Source organism: Oncorhynchus gorbuscha, linkage group LG15 (assembly GCF_021184085.1).
Source record: "Oncorhynchus gorbuscha isolate QuinsamMale2020 ecotype Even-year linkage group LG15, OgorEven_v1.0, whole genome shotgun sequence".
In the NCBI taxonomy this organism is placed as follows: domain Eukaryota; kingdom Metazoa; phylum Chordata; class Actinopteri; order Salmoniformes; family Salmonidae; genus Oncorhynchus; species Oncorhynchus gorbuscha.
In genome coordinates, this window is record NC_060187.1 from 50198484 (window position 1) to 50216584 (window position 18101).

The 18101-nt window shown below is 40.5% G+C and overlaps 1 protein-coding gene across 1 annotated transcript; it reads right to left on the reverse strand.

Moving 5' to 3' along the window:
• Positions 1-336: 336 nt before the first annotated feature.
• LOC123997453 (protein phosphatase inhibitor 2-like) lies at positions 337-16531 on the reverse strand. The gene is made up of 6 exons (XM_046301709.1): positions 15696-16531; positions 9247-9354; positions 7035-7106; positions 6313-6419; positions 3557-3721; positions 337-2590 (listed from the first exon to the last, which is right to left on the reverse strand). The coding sequence occupies exons 1-6, from the start codon at positions 15830-15832 to the stop codon at positions 2577-2579; spliced, it is 603 nt and encodes a 200-aa protein (XP_046157665.1). The 5' UTR covers positions 15833-16531; the 3' UTR covers positions 337-2576.
• Positions 16532-18101: the final 1570 nt, after the last annotated feature.

An 18101-nucleotide genomic window follows, 5' to 3' on the forward strand; every position in this document is an offset into this window, starting at 1 on the left:
TTAACAATTAGTGATGAGGATTAGTGGTACACACACACAGTGCATATTCAGCTTTCAATTAAATATATGTATTCTACCCTTAATTGCTGTATCTGCCAATATATTATTATGCAAATGACAAACTAGAGAATATGAAGCCAGAGAACTAGAAACCTTTACACTCAGCAGTTCCCCTTATATTATTAGTCAACATGAAAGTTAGATTTATTGTAGACTACTGCCATCTAGTGGCCACACAAGTACTGGGCATTTCTGCAAAAGGTACCTGGTTCAAAAACAGTAAATAATAAAAGGGCCAAAGCTCCACATTAAACAAGACAAAAAAAAGCAAATGGGTCCATAAAACATTTTAATGTGAGACAAAAATAAAAACACTTATAATTAAGAACAAACCCATTTAAAGAGCTAAAAAACAAACAAGTCCCCATTATTTGGGGACAGATAAATGATCATGTGAGACAGAATCTTAGTCCACTGTCCCTAGTAAAGAAAGGGAAAGCGGCTGGGATACCTAGTCAGTTCAACTGAATGCATTCAACTGAAATGTGTCAAGAAAACATGGTAAAAATTAAGCTAAACAACAAATAGACAGGGGAATCCAAGCCGTTGAACGTAGCCTATTCACTTAGACATGTACATAAATACATTATATAGGCACATATGCCTTGTAATATCGACCAATAGTTAGTATCATACAAGTTGTTGTTTTTTACAAAAAGCTAGTCATAAGTTAAGATAATTACTCAAATTAACTTGTTGGTTTTTGTCAATAAATCTTCCCTTAACATTGACACGATAAAAAAATATCTAAAAAAACAAAGTGGGAATGCAGTGTGTCAGTATTTCCTGTGGGTGTTGTATTTTCCAAAAGGATCCAGTAGTGAGCTTTTGAGATTGTAAGGACAGAATCCAATGGATAGCCTCTTATGGCCATTTAGACAGGTGAAACGAAAGGGCTCAATTCTAGTTCTGAGAAGAAAAGATGAAACCATCTCTACATGTCCTGATAAAACGAGATTTTTTTTCTTATGTGCCTATAAAAATAAAAGAGAAACTTAGTCATCATGGGAGGACTGTGGTTCTCAAAAGTTCACATGCACATCAAGGTGCTATGATTCAAAATCCATCATACACAATAGCTAACTGTCTTGGTTGCCCAGATATCACTCATTTTATCAGCAAGGTAGCAAAAATGAAAATGGGGGATAATTGTTCCTAATCAAGGACATGCTACAATACCATACACTTAATACAAAATGTCAGATACTGTATTGGACACAATCCTGGGGTGTATCCTTAGTGGACACCGTAGCAAAAATATTTTGTTATTGGACAAGTGCAGATTAATCCCTTGCCATTTTAGCTGTTTGGTTCATAGCAAATACACCCCTGCTTATCAGTAGTACAAACCTTCTCTGGGGTTCATTTCCCCAATGCTATCCCTCATTAGCTTAGTGAGCAAATGTCGCATTAGTGCCAATGGCCACAAGGCTTTAGTAGCCATGCTTAATACAGCTGGGTTCCATAAGTATAATGGCAAACCTGACCATCTGCATATACATTTTGACATGCAGTAGTCCTGTGTGAAATGACCTCATTTCTGTCATCACAAGGCAATACATAATAAATTAATATCATTTTATTGCATGAGCATAAATAGGTTTAGCTGTCAATGTAGCCACCATATTAAGATAATGGTATGTTGTTGGAAACATAGCTATTCCTATTAGTCAGTGCACATGCGTCTGTACCAAATCCTATAGTGGGCGTAAATATGTGTAGGACTGAGTCGAATGCTGGTCACCTTAGATATCGAGATGCCCCGTGGGCTGGTTAAAAATGCAGTCTGCCATTCCTATATCCATTCCAGATAACACCAAATCCAAGATTGGAACGGAGGAAAAAAACAACAGAAGAAAGAAAGAAAACCGCAGCTAGCTCATCAAGGTTTCAGATTTCTCCAATGAGTAGAATGTATGCACACATGACTGTAAGTCGCTTTGGATAAAAGCGTCTGCTAAATGGCATATATTATATATATTATAAGGTTCTGGTGATAGTTAAAACAAATTAAAAATTAAACAAAAACAGGTATGGGGACAGAAGGAACAAGACAAAAATCAAGAGACCAAATCCCTCCTACCTCCGTCAGCAAAAAATTCCACCACTTTCATTCAATGAGAAATCCAATGGGTGCTGCTGTTCTTTCTGACAGCATTCGACCAGATGCTCAGGAGAAGCCGGGACAAAGAGATGGACAGAGAGCGAGCAAGGCAGGAGTCCTCACTGATAAGAACAGTCTTTAGGTCTCCGTTCCTTGAGGTCTGGTTCCTTTGAGGCAATGACAACTTTTTGTGAGGGACTCTTGGCAATGAAGAGAAGCAACCAGCAGGGTGAAAATGCTTTGCATTTCAGTGTTACTGGGAAATATAAACAAGCATGAACAGGGGTTGTTTGAGGGAAGATTGTGAAGCGGTGTCCGTCTGCTCTATGGCCCGGCACTGTGTGGCTAAGTGTCTCTTAAATGTGTCAGAAGCCGAGACAGGCTGGGGACAGGAGAGGTGGCGCGTCCTCCTCTAGGAATCCAGAGCTGTAAATCCAAAGAGAGCCATGTGAGTGAAATCACCTTAAGTGTTAATTAATACGACATCAAATCTAACAGAAAAACAACAGGTGAAACGCTAATATTTTAGTAGTCTTATAGGAGTGGGAACAGCTCTCATTTCAGACTGTTCCATCAACAACTTTGCATCCAGTATTAAGACTTTCAACACTATCCACTGTTTACCACACCAATCCCTTGCTGAGGACTGTTTGATCTCTAACATTTGGATGGCCTACTAAATCAGGGCCCAGTAACCTTCTGTGTGGAGCTTACACTTATCTAACCCTCCAAGTATCAACTTGACTTTATGCTTAAATGTCTTCTTAAGCCATTTACGTTGTTTTTATTCTTATCTTGTATTTTTTATTGTTGCATTGTCAAGAAGGAACATGCAAGTAAGCATTTAGTTGGAGTGTATCCTGTACATACAACTAGTAAAAACTTGAAAGCTGAACATTAAATATAAGGGAAATACCTAGTTAGTTGTGCAGCTGAATGCATTCAACTGAAATGTGTCTTCCGCATTTAACCCAACCCCTCTGAATCAGGGAGGTGCAGAGGGCTGCCTTAATTGACATCCACGTCTTCAGCGCCCAGGGAACAGTTGGTTAACTGCCTTGCTCATGGGGTAGAACGACAGTTTTATAACTTGTCAGCTCTGGGATTTGATCCAGCTATTGTGCACATGCTTGGCGATATGATGGGGCGAATGGCCAATTGAGGCTCGCTATAGCTTCCAGCCCGTGCAGAATTGGCTGTTGATACCCATCAATACCTAGCATGCTGTCAGCTTGCTGCTCAAAAAAAAAAACTCCCAGTGTCGATGACCAACCGTTGGTGAATCAAACATTTTATCGGCATCAATGGATTTAACTGGTGAGAGCTCCTGATTTGTCACCATGGGAAATGCCCTGCCATTATAAGATTTCTGAGTACCCCCATTTCTCTTACCGTCTTGCGGAGAGTCTACGTTGATGTCCTCCGTTTCGTCTCTCATCTCTTCGTCCTCGTCCACTTCTTCCGCCAATTCGTTAGCTATGAGTTGCCTGGCCATCCTGATGTTGAGGCCCTCGTTGTAATGCATCTTCCTCATCATTTGAAACTGCTTATTTTTCGCTGAGGGGGAGATAGTGAGTATGAGTGAGAGAGAGAACGCTAGAGAAAGACAGAGAGAAGACGGAGGAGGGTATGTGGTGCAGAGGGAGGCTAGGAGAGCCACAACTCAGACGTGTAAACATCACGATTCCTCCGTGTGAAGGAAATAGAGCGATAGAGCTACATTAGGGGAGGCTCAGAGCGTTCAAAAGCTAAAAGGGGGGTTTCAGATTAAAGAGAAGGGAGAGAGTTAACACGCTCATCCTCAAATGGTGCTTCAAGGACGAATACGTCAAACTATTTTTATGAGGAATCTGGCTGAACAGTTCCAGTAGAATCTAATCTACTTTCAAGGACATGGTTCAGAAATGAAACTGTTAAAAAATATATTTATAATAATTGCTTTCCAATTCAAGGGAATATAGCATCAAACTACTACACAGAGATTTTCAAAGCGGACTTGAAGACGCACACAGTGCTGTAAGAGGCAGGCAAGGCCTATTTTTTTTAGTAAACAATTACTACTAGACATCAAGGTCACTGCAATCAATTCCCCGGTTTGTTCCAAGCACACATTTTATCCAACTAATTTTAAAGTAAAGTTATGTCTGATCAAAACTAAAAGCAACACCATTCAGGTAGAATTCTAAACCAACTCCATTCTGGTGCTTTCAGCATAAATAAAATATGGGTCTGTGCATATTTACTGAGAGTTGGTCAACTGGAAAAAGGATTGAAGCAAAGGGTCTGTCCTGCGTGCTAGCCTGTAAGGGCACCACTATACTGGAAGATTCACACTGGAGGGAATAACTACTTCAAATTCAGGTCACTCATGCTTTTACAAATCTTAAAAAATGATCTAATATTAAATACATTTTATATAAGTTGATGGCCCATCTAACGCTAATGAATTGTATGGGTGAGTGCTTTTTACCAGGTCTCATACCCTATACACACACAAAAGTATGTGGACACCCCTTCAAATTAGAGGATTTATCCATTTCAGCCACACTTGTTGCTGACAGATGTATAAAATCAAGCACACAGCCATGCAATCTCCATAGCAAAAACATTGGCAGTAGAATGGTTTTATAGGATGCCACCTTCCCAACAAGTAAGTTTGTCAAATTTCTGCCCTGCTAGAGCTGACCCAGGCAACTGAAGTTATTGTGAAGTGGAAACATTTGGAGCAACAACAGCTCAGCTGCGAAGTGGTAGGCCACACAAGCTCACAAAACAACTGCCAAGTGCTGAAGCGCATAAAAATTCTGTCTGTCCTCAGTTGCAACACCCACTACGGAGTTCAAACTGCCTCTGGAAGCAACGTCAGAACTGTTCTTCAGGAGCTTCATGAAATGGGTTTCCATGGCTGAGCAGCCACACACAAACCTAAGATCACCACCATGCACAATGCCAAGCATCGGCTGGAGAGGTAAAGCTCACCGCCATTGGACTCTGGAGCAGTGGAAACGCGTGCTCTGTAGTTATGAAACACGCTTCACCATCTGGCAGTCAGAGGGACGAATCTGGGTTTGGCGGATGCCAGAAGAACGCTGCCTGCCCAAATGCATAGTCCCAACTGTAAAGTTTGGTGAAGGAGGAATGATGTTCTGGAGCTGTTTTTAAAGGTTCAGGCTAGGCCCCTTAGTTCCAGTGAAGGGAAATGTTAACGCTACAGCATACAATGACATTATAGACAATTCTGTGTTTCCAACTTTGTGGCAACAGTTTGAGGAAGGTCCTTTCCTGTTTCAGCATGACAATGTCCCCATGCACAAAGCGAGGTCCATACAAAAATGGTTTGTCGAGATCGATGTGGAAGAACTTGACTAGTCTGCACAGATCCCTGACCTCAACCCCATCGAACACCTTTGGGATGAATTGGAACAGACTGCGAGCCAGGCCTAATCGCCCAACATCAGTGTCCAACCTCACTAATGCTCATGGCTGAATGGAAGCAAGTCCCTGCAGCAATGTTCCAACATCTAGTGTAAAGCCTTCCCAGAAGAGTGGAGGCTATTATAGCAGCAAAGAGGGGAGCAACTCCATATTAATGCCCATGATTTTGTAATAAGATGTTCGATGAGCAGTTGTCCAAATACTTATGGTAATGTAGTGTATACAAGGTTGCTATTACAGGTGCAAAAAAGCACCATATTTGCAATATTCTATGGTATTGAACGTTCTATTAAAGTTATGACGTGTCTGTCTGGACACCTAGTAAAGCACTATAACCTACATGGTGATGACATCGACATCAACGTACCACACACACACAACGTTTCAGTATTTTGGGAGAATTTATATTTTCGGCTCTTGCTTTTTCCTGTACTGCAGAGATAAAAATGTGGGAAAGGGCAGAGGGAGACGTGTGGGTCTGGAGCCAAAATGGACCAGAGTCAACTGGAACAGTCTCCGGGAGTGAGCTCCGTTTGGACCATTGGCCGTGCCCGTGGCCACTGAGCTGTGAGAATCCATTATTAGAGCACACAGGGCTTTACATGACAACACATGATGTCAGGGAAATGTCAGGGCCAGACACCCAATGGGAATAGAGACATGGTGGGGATGAGAGGAAGTCGACAAAGAGGGGGAAGAGGGAGACAGCCCACCTTGATCCTCTGGGGTTAGTTCATCTTCCTCTTCTTCACTACTCTCCTCCTCCTCCTCCTCCTCCTCTCTCATGAAGCGTGGTTCCTTTCCCTCTGCTGCTGCCAATCTGGGGGGGAAGAGAGGAGAGAGAAAGTGAACCGAGCGAAGGAGCAATAGAAAGTGAGTGATTCAGTTTACATCTCTACTGTAAACTCAACTGGTTTCGAAGGTCAACAGAGGGCTCCTTAGAGCGAAATTCCATCTAGGCCTATACTCCATGTTAACGCCGGGAGATCAAATGCCCTTGACCTCAAATAGTTCAAATCCAGATAATATACAAAGAGTACATTCTGTTATACAGTATATCCAAGCCATAAACCATAGTGAGAGTCCCCACCTTCAGTCTCATAAGGCCCAGATCACTGCATAACTTCCCTCCTCCTATAGCAGGGGTGGGAAACATAGGCATTCAATCTGACCCGGGGGAGGTTTGAGTAAAAAAAACTAGATAGAAAATGTAGAAAATGTAGAAATAATAATGGACCTATAAGTTTAAAAATAACTGCCCTTTCTCTGGTGGGAAAATTGCTTTTGACAAACAAATTGTCCAGAAAATCTCTCGGCCCTCCGCTTAAATTTGAAATTCTGATGTGGCCCTCGATAAGTGTCAGAACCTTCCAAACCTTTGAGGAAGAATATCCTCCTCTCTCCCAGACCTATCCAGTCAGTGATGTTGACTTACTTCGAGGCCAGGTCGTCCACGTTGGGCACATTGCCCTCTGAGTCGCTGTGCGCCCCTTCGTCCTCCACCATCCTGAGGAAGAGGGAGAGAGAAAAAAGAGAACGAGTGAGGTAAAGTGAGAGGGGGAGGGAGAGAAGGACAAAACAGTGTCACAGGGGTGACCTATGCAGCGGCCTTGGCAGATTGCAGGGGGGGCTCATAACCCAGACAGGGCTAGGGCCCTATGAAACCTTAATATTTTCACCCAAATTCCATTTTTCTGAATTCTGTGATTTCCGATTTACACTAATTTTATTATCAGAGTGTCTAATAATGTGAATTAATAAAAAGTCAACCATTTAATAAGATATAACAGTACATTTGTAATGAAGCAACACAACATTGCACTATTTTTTATCAAGGCAAGTGTTTCATTATAAATGAAATCTATAGTATGTTGACAGAATTTGCAAAACAGCTTATCGCCTGACTCATAATAGTCCCTTGGGTATTGCTCTGCTCTGAATTTTGGGGTTAGGGTAAAAAAAAATAAAGAGGACTTGGCCCTCTCAGACAGCCTCTTCGACATGTTTCTCAAAGTGACAGCCGAGTTGTGAGGAAAGGTATGGGTCCCACGCACGACCGACCCACTCTCAAAATACCCCAATCGAAAACGGAATTATTTCTTTTGGCCTACTTCTGTGTAATTTTACAATTATGAAATCATTTAGGTTCCTACAATAATTACGACTACACATACATACATACATACATACATACATACATACATACATACATACATACATACATACATACATACATACATACATACATACATACATACATACATCTTTCAGATAAAATATGGACAAATCTGCAATATTCCACATTTTACAGTTGATTCCATTTTTATTACCAAATTCTGCGATTCCATCCGCGTTTTCCACATCACGGAAAAACTCTGAGAAGTAGCCTCTATTTACTATTTTACACCTGGGGTTGCTATATATATTACTTATACCCATTTTATCAAAGAGACTCATCACTCACAAAAATCCGCTATAAATTTTATTTTTTATTTAACCTTTATTTAACTAGGCAAGTCAGTTACGAACAAATTCTTATTTTCAATGACGGCATAGGAACAGTGGGTTAACTGCCTGTTCAGGGGCAGAACGACAGATTTGTACCTTGTCAGCTCGGGGATTCGAACTTTCAACCTTTCAGTTACTAGTCCAGCTTTTTAGATGTTTTGTTCTGTTCTATATTATCTCCAATGTATCGTCCATGTAAAAAAAAAAAACTTTCTGATCAGGATGAACAATAACTGGTAAAAACATTTTTATTTAGTGGTCCTTCTGTAAAAACTTTCTGATCAGGATGAACAATAACTGGTAAAAACATTTTTATTTCTGAGTGCTATGCAGCTTGTATTTTTCGCTAGCCAATACTCCCGGTCTGTATTCAAGAGCATGTTGTGTCTTAACCGATAGTGGGCACAACACTAAAACCCCAGATGCTGTAAAATAGAGTCGAAGCTACAACATATGAGAATCCAGAAACAAATCAGAGAAATATTACTGAATGTGAGTGCATTATTTACCTTCAGAGGTGAATGTATCAAACCAGTTGCCATGATAAGTGTTTTGTTGTTGTGCACTATCCTCAAACAATAGCAGTCTTTTTTTGTTGTAACAGCTACTGTAAATTGGACAATAACAATAATTTAAGCTTTCTGCCCACATAAGACATGTCTATGTCCCGGGAATTGGCTGTTTACAACATCATTCTAGTCACATTATCGCAATTTGAGCAACAGCTGCCCTGGTTTAGGGACACTGAGCCGTAGAGCTAAAAAAATAAAATGTCAATTTGTTTTATTAGAAATCTTTTTTCAACTGTTTATCTTTTCCAGTGATGAGGACAAAGATTTCTCATGGTATGTATGGTGGTATATGCAAAACAGGTGAACACCTTTATCTCTTGAATGGTTTTGGCATTCAGGTCCAAAAAGTAACCTTGAGTACTTCAACAATGGGCAAATATTTATGGAAGGTTTCGTTCAAAGGGGTGCTGTCAAAAAGTGATTGAATTAAAATGGATTTACCCTCTAACATGAATCCAAAACACTTTTCGGCACAGTTCTATCTTTTCCCAATACTGGGAAGCAATTTTTGCAGTCTCTGGATAACTATGTCCTTACCTGTTCATGAGAATGAATGGAGCAACTCACCTGTTGTAGGGTGTGCTAGGCTCATCGATCTTCATCATCCCGTAGTCCTTGTCTGCCGGGTGGTACGTTGCCAGTATGTTCATCTCGTCCCATTTCTGTGACTTCTTCCTGAGAGAATGGGACCAGAGAGGAGAGCTCAGGGTGGCATTTAAAACCAACCTAAGATATTACACTAGAGACCTGTCACACTTAATATAGTGCCCCAGTTCTCACTCCCGTTGTGTATTTTGGAAACAAACAAACATGGCAATTAAATAAAAAGGGTCTTATTCTCTGCAATTGAATTAGTAATTGTTCGGAAATTTACGATGGCCTTGTACAGAGGTAGTTCACATCACCTTCAGGATAATGCTGAGGGTGACTGAATGAGTGGGTTTGTGGAGGAAGTGCTTTTCCTTCAGGTGCGAATGAGGTCAGGAGACTAGTATATTCTGACACTGAACTCAAGGTACATTTTTGGGGAAAGGACAAGAAGAAGTTGTGGCCCTAGGACAAGGTAGAAGAAGTTGGCACTACCCGAACATACATGGTCAGACATTTAATTCCCTTAATGGTTAAGATTAGGACTAAGCAACTATGGGTAGTGTATTCTGACCCTAGATCTGTGGTTAAAGGTAACTTCTTCCTCGAGTGTGCACCTAGCTGTCCTGCTAAGGAATGTACTTTCCGAGGTACAAATTGTAGGCTCTCTGGGATTCTGGTTGGAGTCCTCTTTATCATCACAGTCTGGACTCGGAGACTGTGCCAAATACAGCCGTTAAACTGTCTCTGCTGGCGCTCCCCTCTTCTGTCATAAAGCAGCCTCGCGGGCATGTTTATGGAGGGAGAGGCCTTCCATCATGAGAGAGAAAGGCAGGGGGGAGAGGGCAATAATTATACTACCTGCTGCAGTAATCCTGTAGAGCTTCCCCTAGCTGCTAACTCACACAGAAACCTCTCCCACATGCACACACAGGTTCTCAATAAGTCAGGCGCACAGCAGGCAGCTTGACTGTGTCGATGGCACTGGGGACATGCCCTGTCCTGCTGTGTCTCAGACTAACATGTCAAATCATTGGATATGGCACATATGCATACTGCTCAGTTAGGCTATTGTACCTCAGCAAGCCTGACTCTAAAAGGGGATACCTAGTCAGTTGTACAACAACGCATTCAACTGAAATGTGTCTTCCGCATTTAACCCAACCCCTCTGAATCAGAGGTGCTGGGGCCTGCTATAATCAACATTCACGTCTTCGGCGCCCGGGGAACAGTGGGTTAACTGCCTTGCTCAGGGGCAGAGCGACATATTTTTTACCTTGTCAGCTCGGTGATTCAATCCAGCAACCTTTCGGTTACTAGTCCAACACTCTAACCACTAGGCTAAGCAATGTTTCATAATATGTAAGCCTATATCCCATGGGATGCATGACAGGAAAAACACTTTCACTACACAATAGAATGTCAGACTTATCAGATCTATATCTGGGCGATTACAGCAGTATGGGTGTTACATTTGCACTCAAAATCACAACTTTGACATACAAAATAGAAACAAAACATTTGATGTGTATTGTACCACTTGGGGGGAGTGTATACCCCAAAAATGGAGACTTCTACATATGGGCATGTTGGAGAAATAAAGCTTAAATGGACAGATGTTATGGATGTTTCATGACATAGGCAAGCTTTTTGGGGGAAACTGAACATGTGACTCGTTTCAGGAAAACAGGCATATGTCGTGCGTCATTGCTTCACAGGAGCACCATTTGAACGTAAACTTTTTAAAAATTTGTATCTAAATGCATTTTTAGGCAGAAACGCCTTCTGGAAAATGTGAACATGTGCCTTAAGAACAAACTTGTATGCCGTCTGTAAATATGAATAAAATTGTTAAATGACGAGCCTAGTTGGTTTAGCCATGGAAAAAGTCAGCAACCTTCTCGCTAACCATGATTGGCTGAGATAATGAGTGGGCTGGATATGCCGAGAGAGGAGTTCGGATTCATCTGCCATGTAGCACACGTAATCCTCTCTAAGGCTGCTTTTTTGAAAGATATCACATAGTAGAACTGCATAAGTGTTGCTCTCCACTTCAGGAGGGCCGAGTTTTGAAATCAGTGGAATTAGAGTATAGGATTATGATAATTCTGACGTTTGATTGCAAATATACAGACAGAGTCAAAAAGAGAACACTGGTGTTGTATAAAACACTTTTATCCAGATTATATCTTCAAACTAAGGGCAACCATGAAATCTGTGACAGAGGGAGAAGCATCCATCCAGGTAAGAGAGTCTAGCTAGCTACATTTTCAGATATTACATGTTTCTAAACGTCAGTTAGTATACCGTTAGCTAGCTAACGTTAGCTGGGTGACTAGCTAACATTAGGTGTATGATCTGTGTAGTAATATTATTCGTATCTCAGCGCTATTTGCATTGCTAGTTATAGCCTAATGTTAGCTAGCTAACGTTAGCTGGGTGACTAGCTAACATTAGGTGTATGATCTGTGTAGTAATATTATTCGTATCTCAGCGCTATTTGCATTGCTAGTTATAGCCTAATGTTAGCTAGCTAACATTGAACCTGGTTGGTTAGCTGCCTGCAGATTCAAGCAAGGTATTAACAATAGGAGTTGTGATTAATTATTTTGCTAGACGTATATAGACGTAGCTGGTAAATTCGCTCTGGCTAGCTACTCTGATTTCAGAGCCCTCTCGTCTGAGTGTGGCGTAGCGCAGAATAACTAACGCATTTACAAATGCTCAACACCCATTGAATATGGCCAGTGTCAGTAAACGTTGCCAAAAAAAAAAGAGTCATTAAAAATTGTTGCCAGCAGCACAGTTGCAGTCACCAACACTCTGGATAACATAAAAACAGCCTAACCAGCTCTGCTAGGGCGAGTAAAATGGTCAGCCTGAGCTGTTCTCTCATTTGTGTCTGGATGTAGCTATCAAGTTAGCCAATGTTAGCTTGGGTGCTTGACTGTTGTTAGGTCAGAGCGCTCGGATAACCCTACGTTTCAGCCAGAGCATCCAGTGTGCACTTCGAGAGCGAAACGCTCTGAATTTACAAAACGCCCAGAGCACACTCTGGCATTCCAGATTAAAAATGTACGAACACAACCGTAGTATAAACCAGCCTTTAGTCTTGGAATCTTTGGTTGTTTAGTACATAGCCTCACATGTAAAGCCTTAAAGAGATTGGTGGGGCTAAAGCTTAGGAGGGTGTGAACAAAGCTGAATGGGTGTAGACAAAGAAGAGCTCTCAAGTAGGTACCAAAACATTCAAGGGCCATTTTCTCAAACATTTACATGTAACAAGTATGAAATACGAAACAATTGTGAAATTGAATTAAACAATATATGTTGATGCTAATATGATGTACAATATTAAATGATGTTTCTATATGATAACCTAATATATTTAATATGCCATAAAAAAACAAGTTTCACAAATTAATTTTAATTAACTTAAATCATTATGACACACCTTACTATTGTCATTGGTTGCACTAATTGCACTGTTTGTCTTCATAACCTGGTTCAAGTAATCATGACATTACTTACCCTGGGAAAGGCACAGTGATGCCGAAACATTGGTATATACCCATTCAATTGATGGGAGTTTATACATGTGCAACTTTATTTTGATATTTCATTTAACTATCTATCATAAGCAGGGTTCCAGACCGCGACCATTTAGTCACATTTTGCAACCCTTTAACTTGGCTATGCGATTTACATGTTTTACCCGTTGCACATGTGCAAGCTGCACATTCTACCTGGTCAATTCCGAGCCCATTGGGGAATTCCAGCAATGTGACAACTAATTTTAAAAAAATACAACAGGCACAGCTCAAAAACCACATGGAATCTGGCAAAAATTACTTTCACTCTTTGAGGACAACTCATAGAAGACAGCCAGCTACATTTAAGTGTTGCATTTTCATTGAAGCTGGTTGCCAATGCAGTAAGTGTAATTCACTAGAGGTCGACCGATTATGTTTTTTCAACGCCGATACCGATTACTGGAGGACCCACAACAAAAAAAAAACATATATATATATATATATATATATAATATATAAACAATGACAACAATACTGAATGAACACTTATTTTAACTTAATATAATACATCAATAAAATAAATGTACTCTCAAATTAATAATGAAGCCTGTTCAATTTGGTTTAAATAATGCAAAAACAAAGTGTTGGAGAATAAAGTAAAAGTGTAATATTTGCCATGTAAAAAAGCTAACGTTTAAGTTCCTTGCTCAGAACATAAGAAAGCTGGTGGTTCCTTTTAACACGAGTCTTCAATATTCCCAGGTAAGACATTTTAGGTTGTAGTTATTATAGGACTCTCTCTCTATGCCATGTGTATTTCATATACCTTTGACTATTGGATGTTCTTATAGGCACTATAGTATTCAGCCTAATCTCAGGAGTTGATAGGCTTGAAGTCAAACAGTGCAATGCTTGAAGCACAGACGAAGAGCTGCTGGCAAATGCAGGAAAGAGCTGTTTGAATGAATGCTTACGAGCCTACAGCTGCCATCCACCACTCAGTAAGAACGCTCTATCAAATATAATCTTGTTTAGTCATTGTCAATTTAGCACAAGGTTCATTAGGCTGTAACAACGAAAAAACAGCATTCAGCATGAATTTTCGTAGTGTGACCTGATAACTATTATGAACATTTTGCCAAAAACGATTGTGAACACAAATATGTAACTGATACTAGTGGGGGGATAACACATTGAAAAATAATTTTGTTTCGGTGTAGGGTGGGTCAGATTTAGACTGTTATCTTGTCTTCAGGAGACTATTTTAAATCAGGTCTTTCACAATAGCTGATAGGCCTAGTCATTAGAACAATTCCCATCTCCTACAATGGGCACCAAAAATATATTGACTAATGCATCTTACCTCAAATATCCTGTTGTCATTTTAGCATTGTGCACAAGCTGCTACACATAAATGCCTTGTCTAAGATGATAGCCACCTTTTGCAAATCAGCCTCAACCACCTATAGATTGATATTCATTTGATTATTCTTGAATGTGGGGTAATTTGCCACATTAACATATTCAAACCACCAGTAGTTGAGAAAAACAGATCAGGGGTTGATGGCTAAAACTCTTGTAAAACCACCTATAAGCAGAATTTTCTACAGTCTTAATTTATAGGGATAGTTCACCCAAATAAAGTACATATTTACAACCATTAATATTACCATATTCTAACCAAAGAAACGATGTAATTCAATGTCCCCCATTGAACATACTCTAAATGTCATGCCCAAATAGTAAACAAACAAGTCGTCGAGTTTTGAGTGTGTATAGACGGGTTGGTTGTTTAACAACAATACCAACCCATGCTCAACTATGGGGCAAAACAGACAGGGTTGGCTTAGATTGTTGACATGTATACTATATTTCATCTACAATGTTTATTGAAAACAAGTACATTTGCACAATGAGCACTTGTCTCAAATACATAGTTACAGTTGTAAAGTTAGAGATTTTTTTTAATGTTTAAAAAAATCAAGAACAAGTTGTTGTTTTTTTAACTAGCTGAGTCAAACCAACTACGATTCCCCACATGGCAGCTTCTTGTCATTGTTGCTAGCTATCTGGCCATCAAGAAACACAACACATGGGCTTCTGCACCATTGAAGCGTGCGCATCGTTTGTGACATTGTCAGCTAACCCATCTATTCAACTTTAAAATAATCCTGCTGGACCTGTGGTTTTAAACATATGGAATATTCCACCCTGGACATAAACCATGTGAAAATTTGCTTTAAAAACAGTTTAATAACCGGTCGCTCTAGAAAGAGCTCCTGCAGCAGCCCATTCATTCGACTCCCCCATTCTAAATAGGGACGTAGTTTTTTGCTGGTAAAATGGCTGTGCCAAATGCCAACTGTAGGTCAACCAGCCCATTCACCAACCTTTAACAAGTTGCCTGATGACACGGACACATTTACACTTGTTTACAGGTCAGAAGCCGGATAAGATTTTTAGGTACTTTAGCCTTTTCTCAGCTGATAAGCAGACATTGTGCTTGTTGTTAACTTTCTAACGTATTGGGCAAAATAACTAGTAAATTGGTTAGCAAATATTAACTGGCACGGTAAAGTTAGCGAACTAACGTTATAAAATATAAACAGCCATAGAAAGAACGAGACGAGGAAATCAGAAAAGCAAGCATGACAACTTACTAGCTAATTATGTGCAACCCCTGGAACATTGCTGACGACGTTAACAAGTGTATACCGTTTTTAGTCAGGGCAGCACCCAAGCCTAACAAACTGGAATAGCTAACTTAGCTAGCCTTAGATACCTAGCCTGACTGTCCGTGTCAAGATTGTAAGCTAGCTAACTTAGCTAGCCTTAGATACCTAGCCTGACTGTCCGTGTCAAGATTGTAAGCTAGCTAACTGACTATATACTCACTGTGGGTCATCCTCCAGAAGTCCAAGCGCCGCTTGTTCTGAAGTCTCTACTGGTACTTCTTCGGACGGGCCCACTTTGATGCCTGTCCTGCTGTTCTTGTTCTTCAGAATACCTTTTACCAGCCGGGAAGCTGCCATTCCACATGCACTAGGTCACTGGCGTGGTTGTCAATGTTTAACCCTGTCTGGTACGCGCAGCACCTCAAGTTAGTCAACTTTGCTTTTATGATTCAAAAAGCAGAACCCGACAAAAGCTGCAACTCCGCCTGCACTTCAAACTCCTGGTTAACTTGTAAACACACGCGATAGCTGAAACTACTGGCATGTCCCAGACGCCGCTGGTGCGCTCTTTTGTCTGTGTGTGGCCGCTGGCTGTAAAAAAAATATATATATATATATATTTATTTATTTTTACATTTGAGCATCTGTCGCCGAAACTTCTTATTTTGTAATCATCGCGAGAATATGGGGAAATACACTACAGTATCAAAGTTCATGGATATTCAGATAAGATACTACATGTCTCGACCCCGCCATAACAATGGGAGTCCTTGTCCACAAAGCGGCACCACGGGCTGTCTCGCTCCCGCCTATCCTTTCTTTGGATTGGTGGATACATCTCATTATTGTAATACATTTTTGAATATTTGATTAGGGTTGTCAACCTCCTCACCTCCTATGTCATGAATAGACAACTCCGATATAAAGTGTTTTTTTCTCAAAATTGTCGGGATGTCACGTGCACTACGTTTTATAGGCTCATCACAATGAGACTAAGACCATTTGCAAATTCTAAAATCAATGTCATATATATATATGTAAAGTTGGTTTAATAAACCGTCAATTCGTAAACTCAATCCTCTGTCTGAACAATTGTTCCTTTATGATCTAGTCAGGTCATGTTGATAAAAGGATATGTAGAAGGGTGAGCCGGTTAAGGATCGATTCAGACAAGGTGGTAGATTGTACGACAAGCGACAGGTTTATTCAGAGTGAGAATATCTGGTACACGTATATACGGCTCTCCCATTCGCTCGCACAGAACAGCAGGAAAAGAGAAAGAGTGAACCGTTACAATACAATTTATACAAAACAGAAAGTAGGTTGATTCTGGGAGATCGGATCTTTGGATTGGTTCAGCTGGGCCGTCCGTCTGTAGTCTTCCGCCATTGGCTCAGCTGGGCCGTCCGTCACTCTAGAATCCCGCCGTCACATCCGTTCAGCTAAAGGGGACTGTGTGTGTGTGTGCTGGATGGGGGTGTGTGTGCGTGAGTTATCCTGTAGGGGGCCCCACATCCTTTACTGTGATTTGTAGCCATGTATTTAGCAGTAGGCTGATCACTTGCATAAGAGAATAGCAATTCTTTACAGTCATTACAGTATAAATATATATATATATATATTTATACTGTAATGACCTGACTAGATCATAAAGGAACAATTGTTCAGACAGAGGATTGAGTTTACGAATTGACGGTTTATTAAACCAACTTTACACAGGCAACTGTTTGGCCTTACCCCACGCCAAATAAATTAAAGATAATCCACAAACCAATCATGACCTTCTCTTGTGAAACCCAGACGTAAGAGAGAGAACAAAGGCTAAACCTTGTCTTCACGTCCAATGCTCCATCCCCCTGCCCAACCCCCCTCTACACCACTCCACCAACCGCCAGGATGCCCGGCATCAGAACATTCCAGGCATTCCCGTGATAGGCAGATTGCAGGTTGATTGGCATGTCGGACCCTGCGAACACTGGGTACGAAGTACAACACAACCACCTACTAGCCGAACACATAACACACAGCTGTCTGTGCGGGTCGCTACAATACATATAAATATTTTTAAAATAATGAAACTTGCTAAAATATTATATATATATATATACAGTGGGGCAAAAAAGTATTTAGTCAGCCACCAATTGTGCAAGTTCTCCCACTTAAAAATATGAGAGGCCTGTAAATTTTTTTCTATGGGGTTGAGATCTGGAGACTGGCTAGGCCACTCCAGGACCTTGAAATGCTTCTTACGAAGCCACTCCTTCGTTGCCCGGGCGGTGTGTTTGGGATCATTGTCGTGCTGAAAGACCCAGCCACGTTTCATCTTCAATGACCTTGCTGTACCAAATATTAAGTTCTGCTTGTCTGATGTATCAAATACTTATGTTGTGCAATAAAATGCAAATTAATTACTTAAAAATCACACAATGTGATTTTCCTGGATTTTTTTTTCAGATTCTCTCTCACAGTTGAAGTGTACCTATTATAAAACATGACAGACCTCTACATGCTGTAGGAAAAACTGCAAAATTGTCAGTGTATCAAATACTTGTTCTCCCCACTGTATATAATGGTATTATAGTATTTATAGTATTTTTTATCATTACTTTATTAACGAATGCATAAA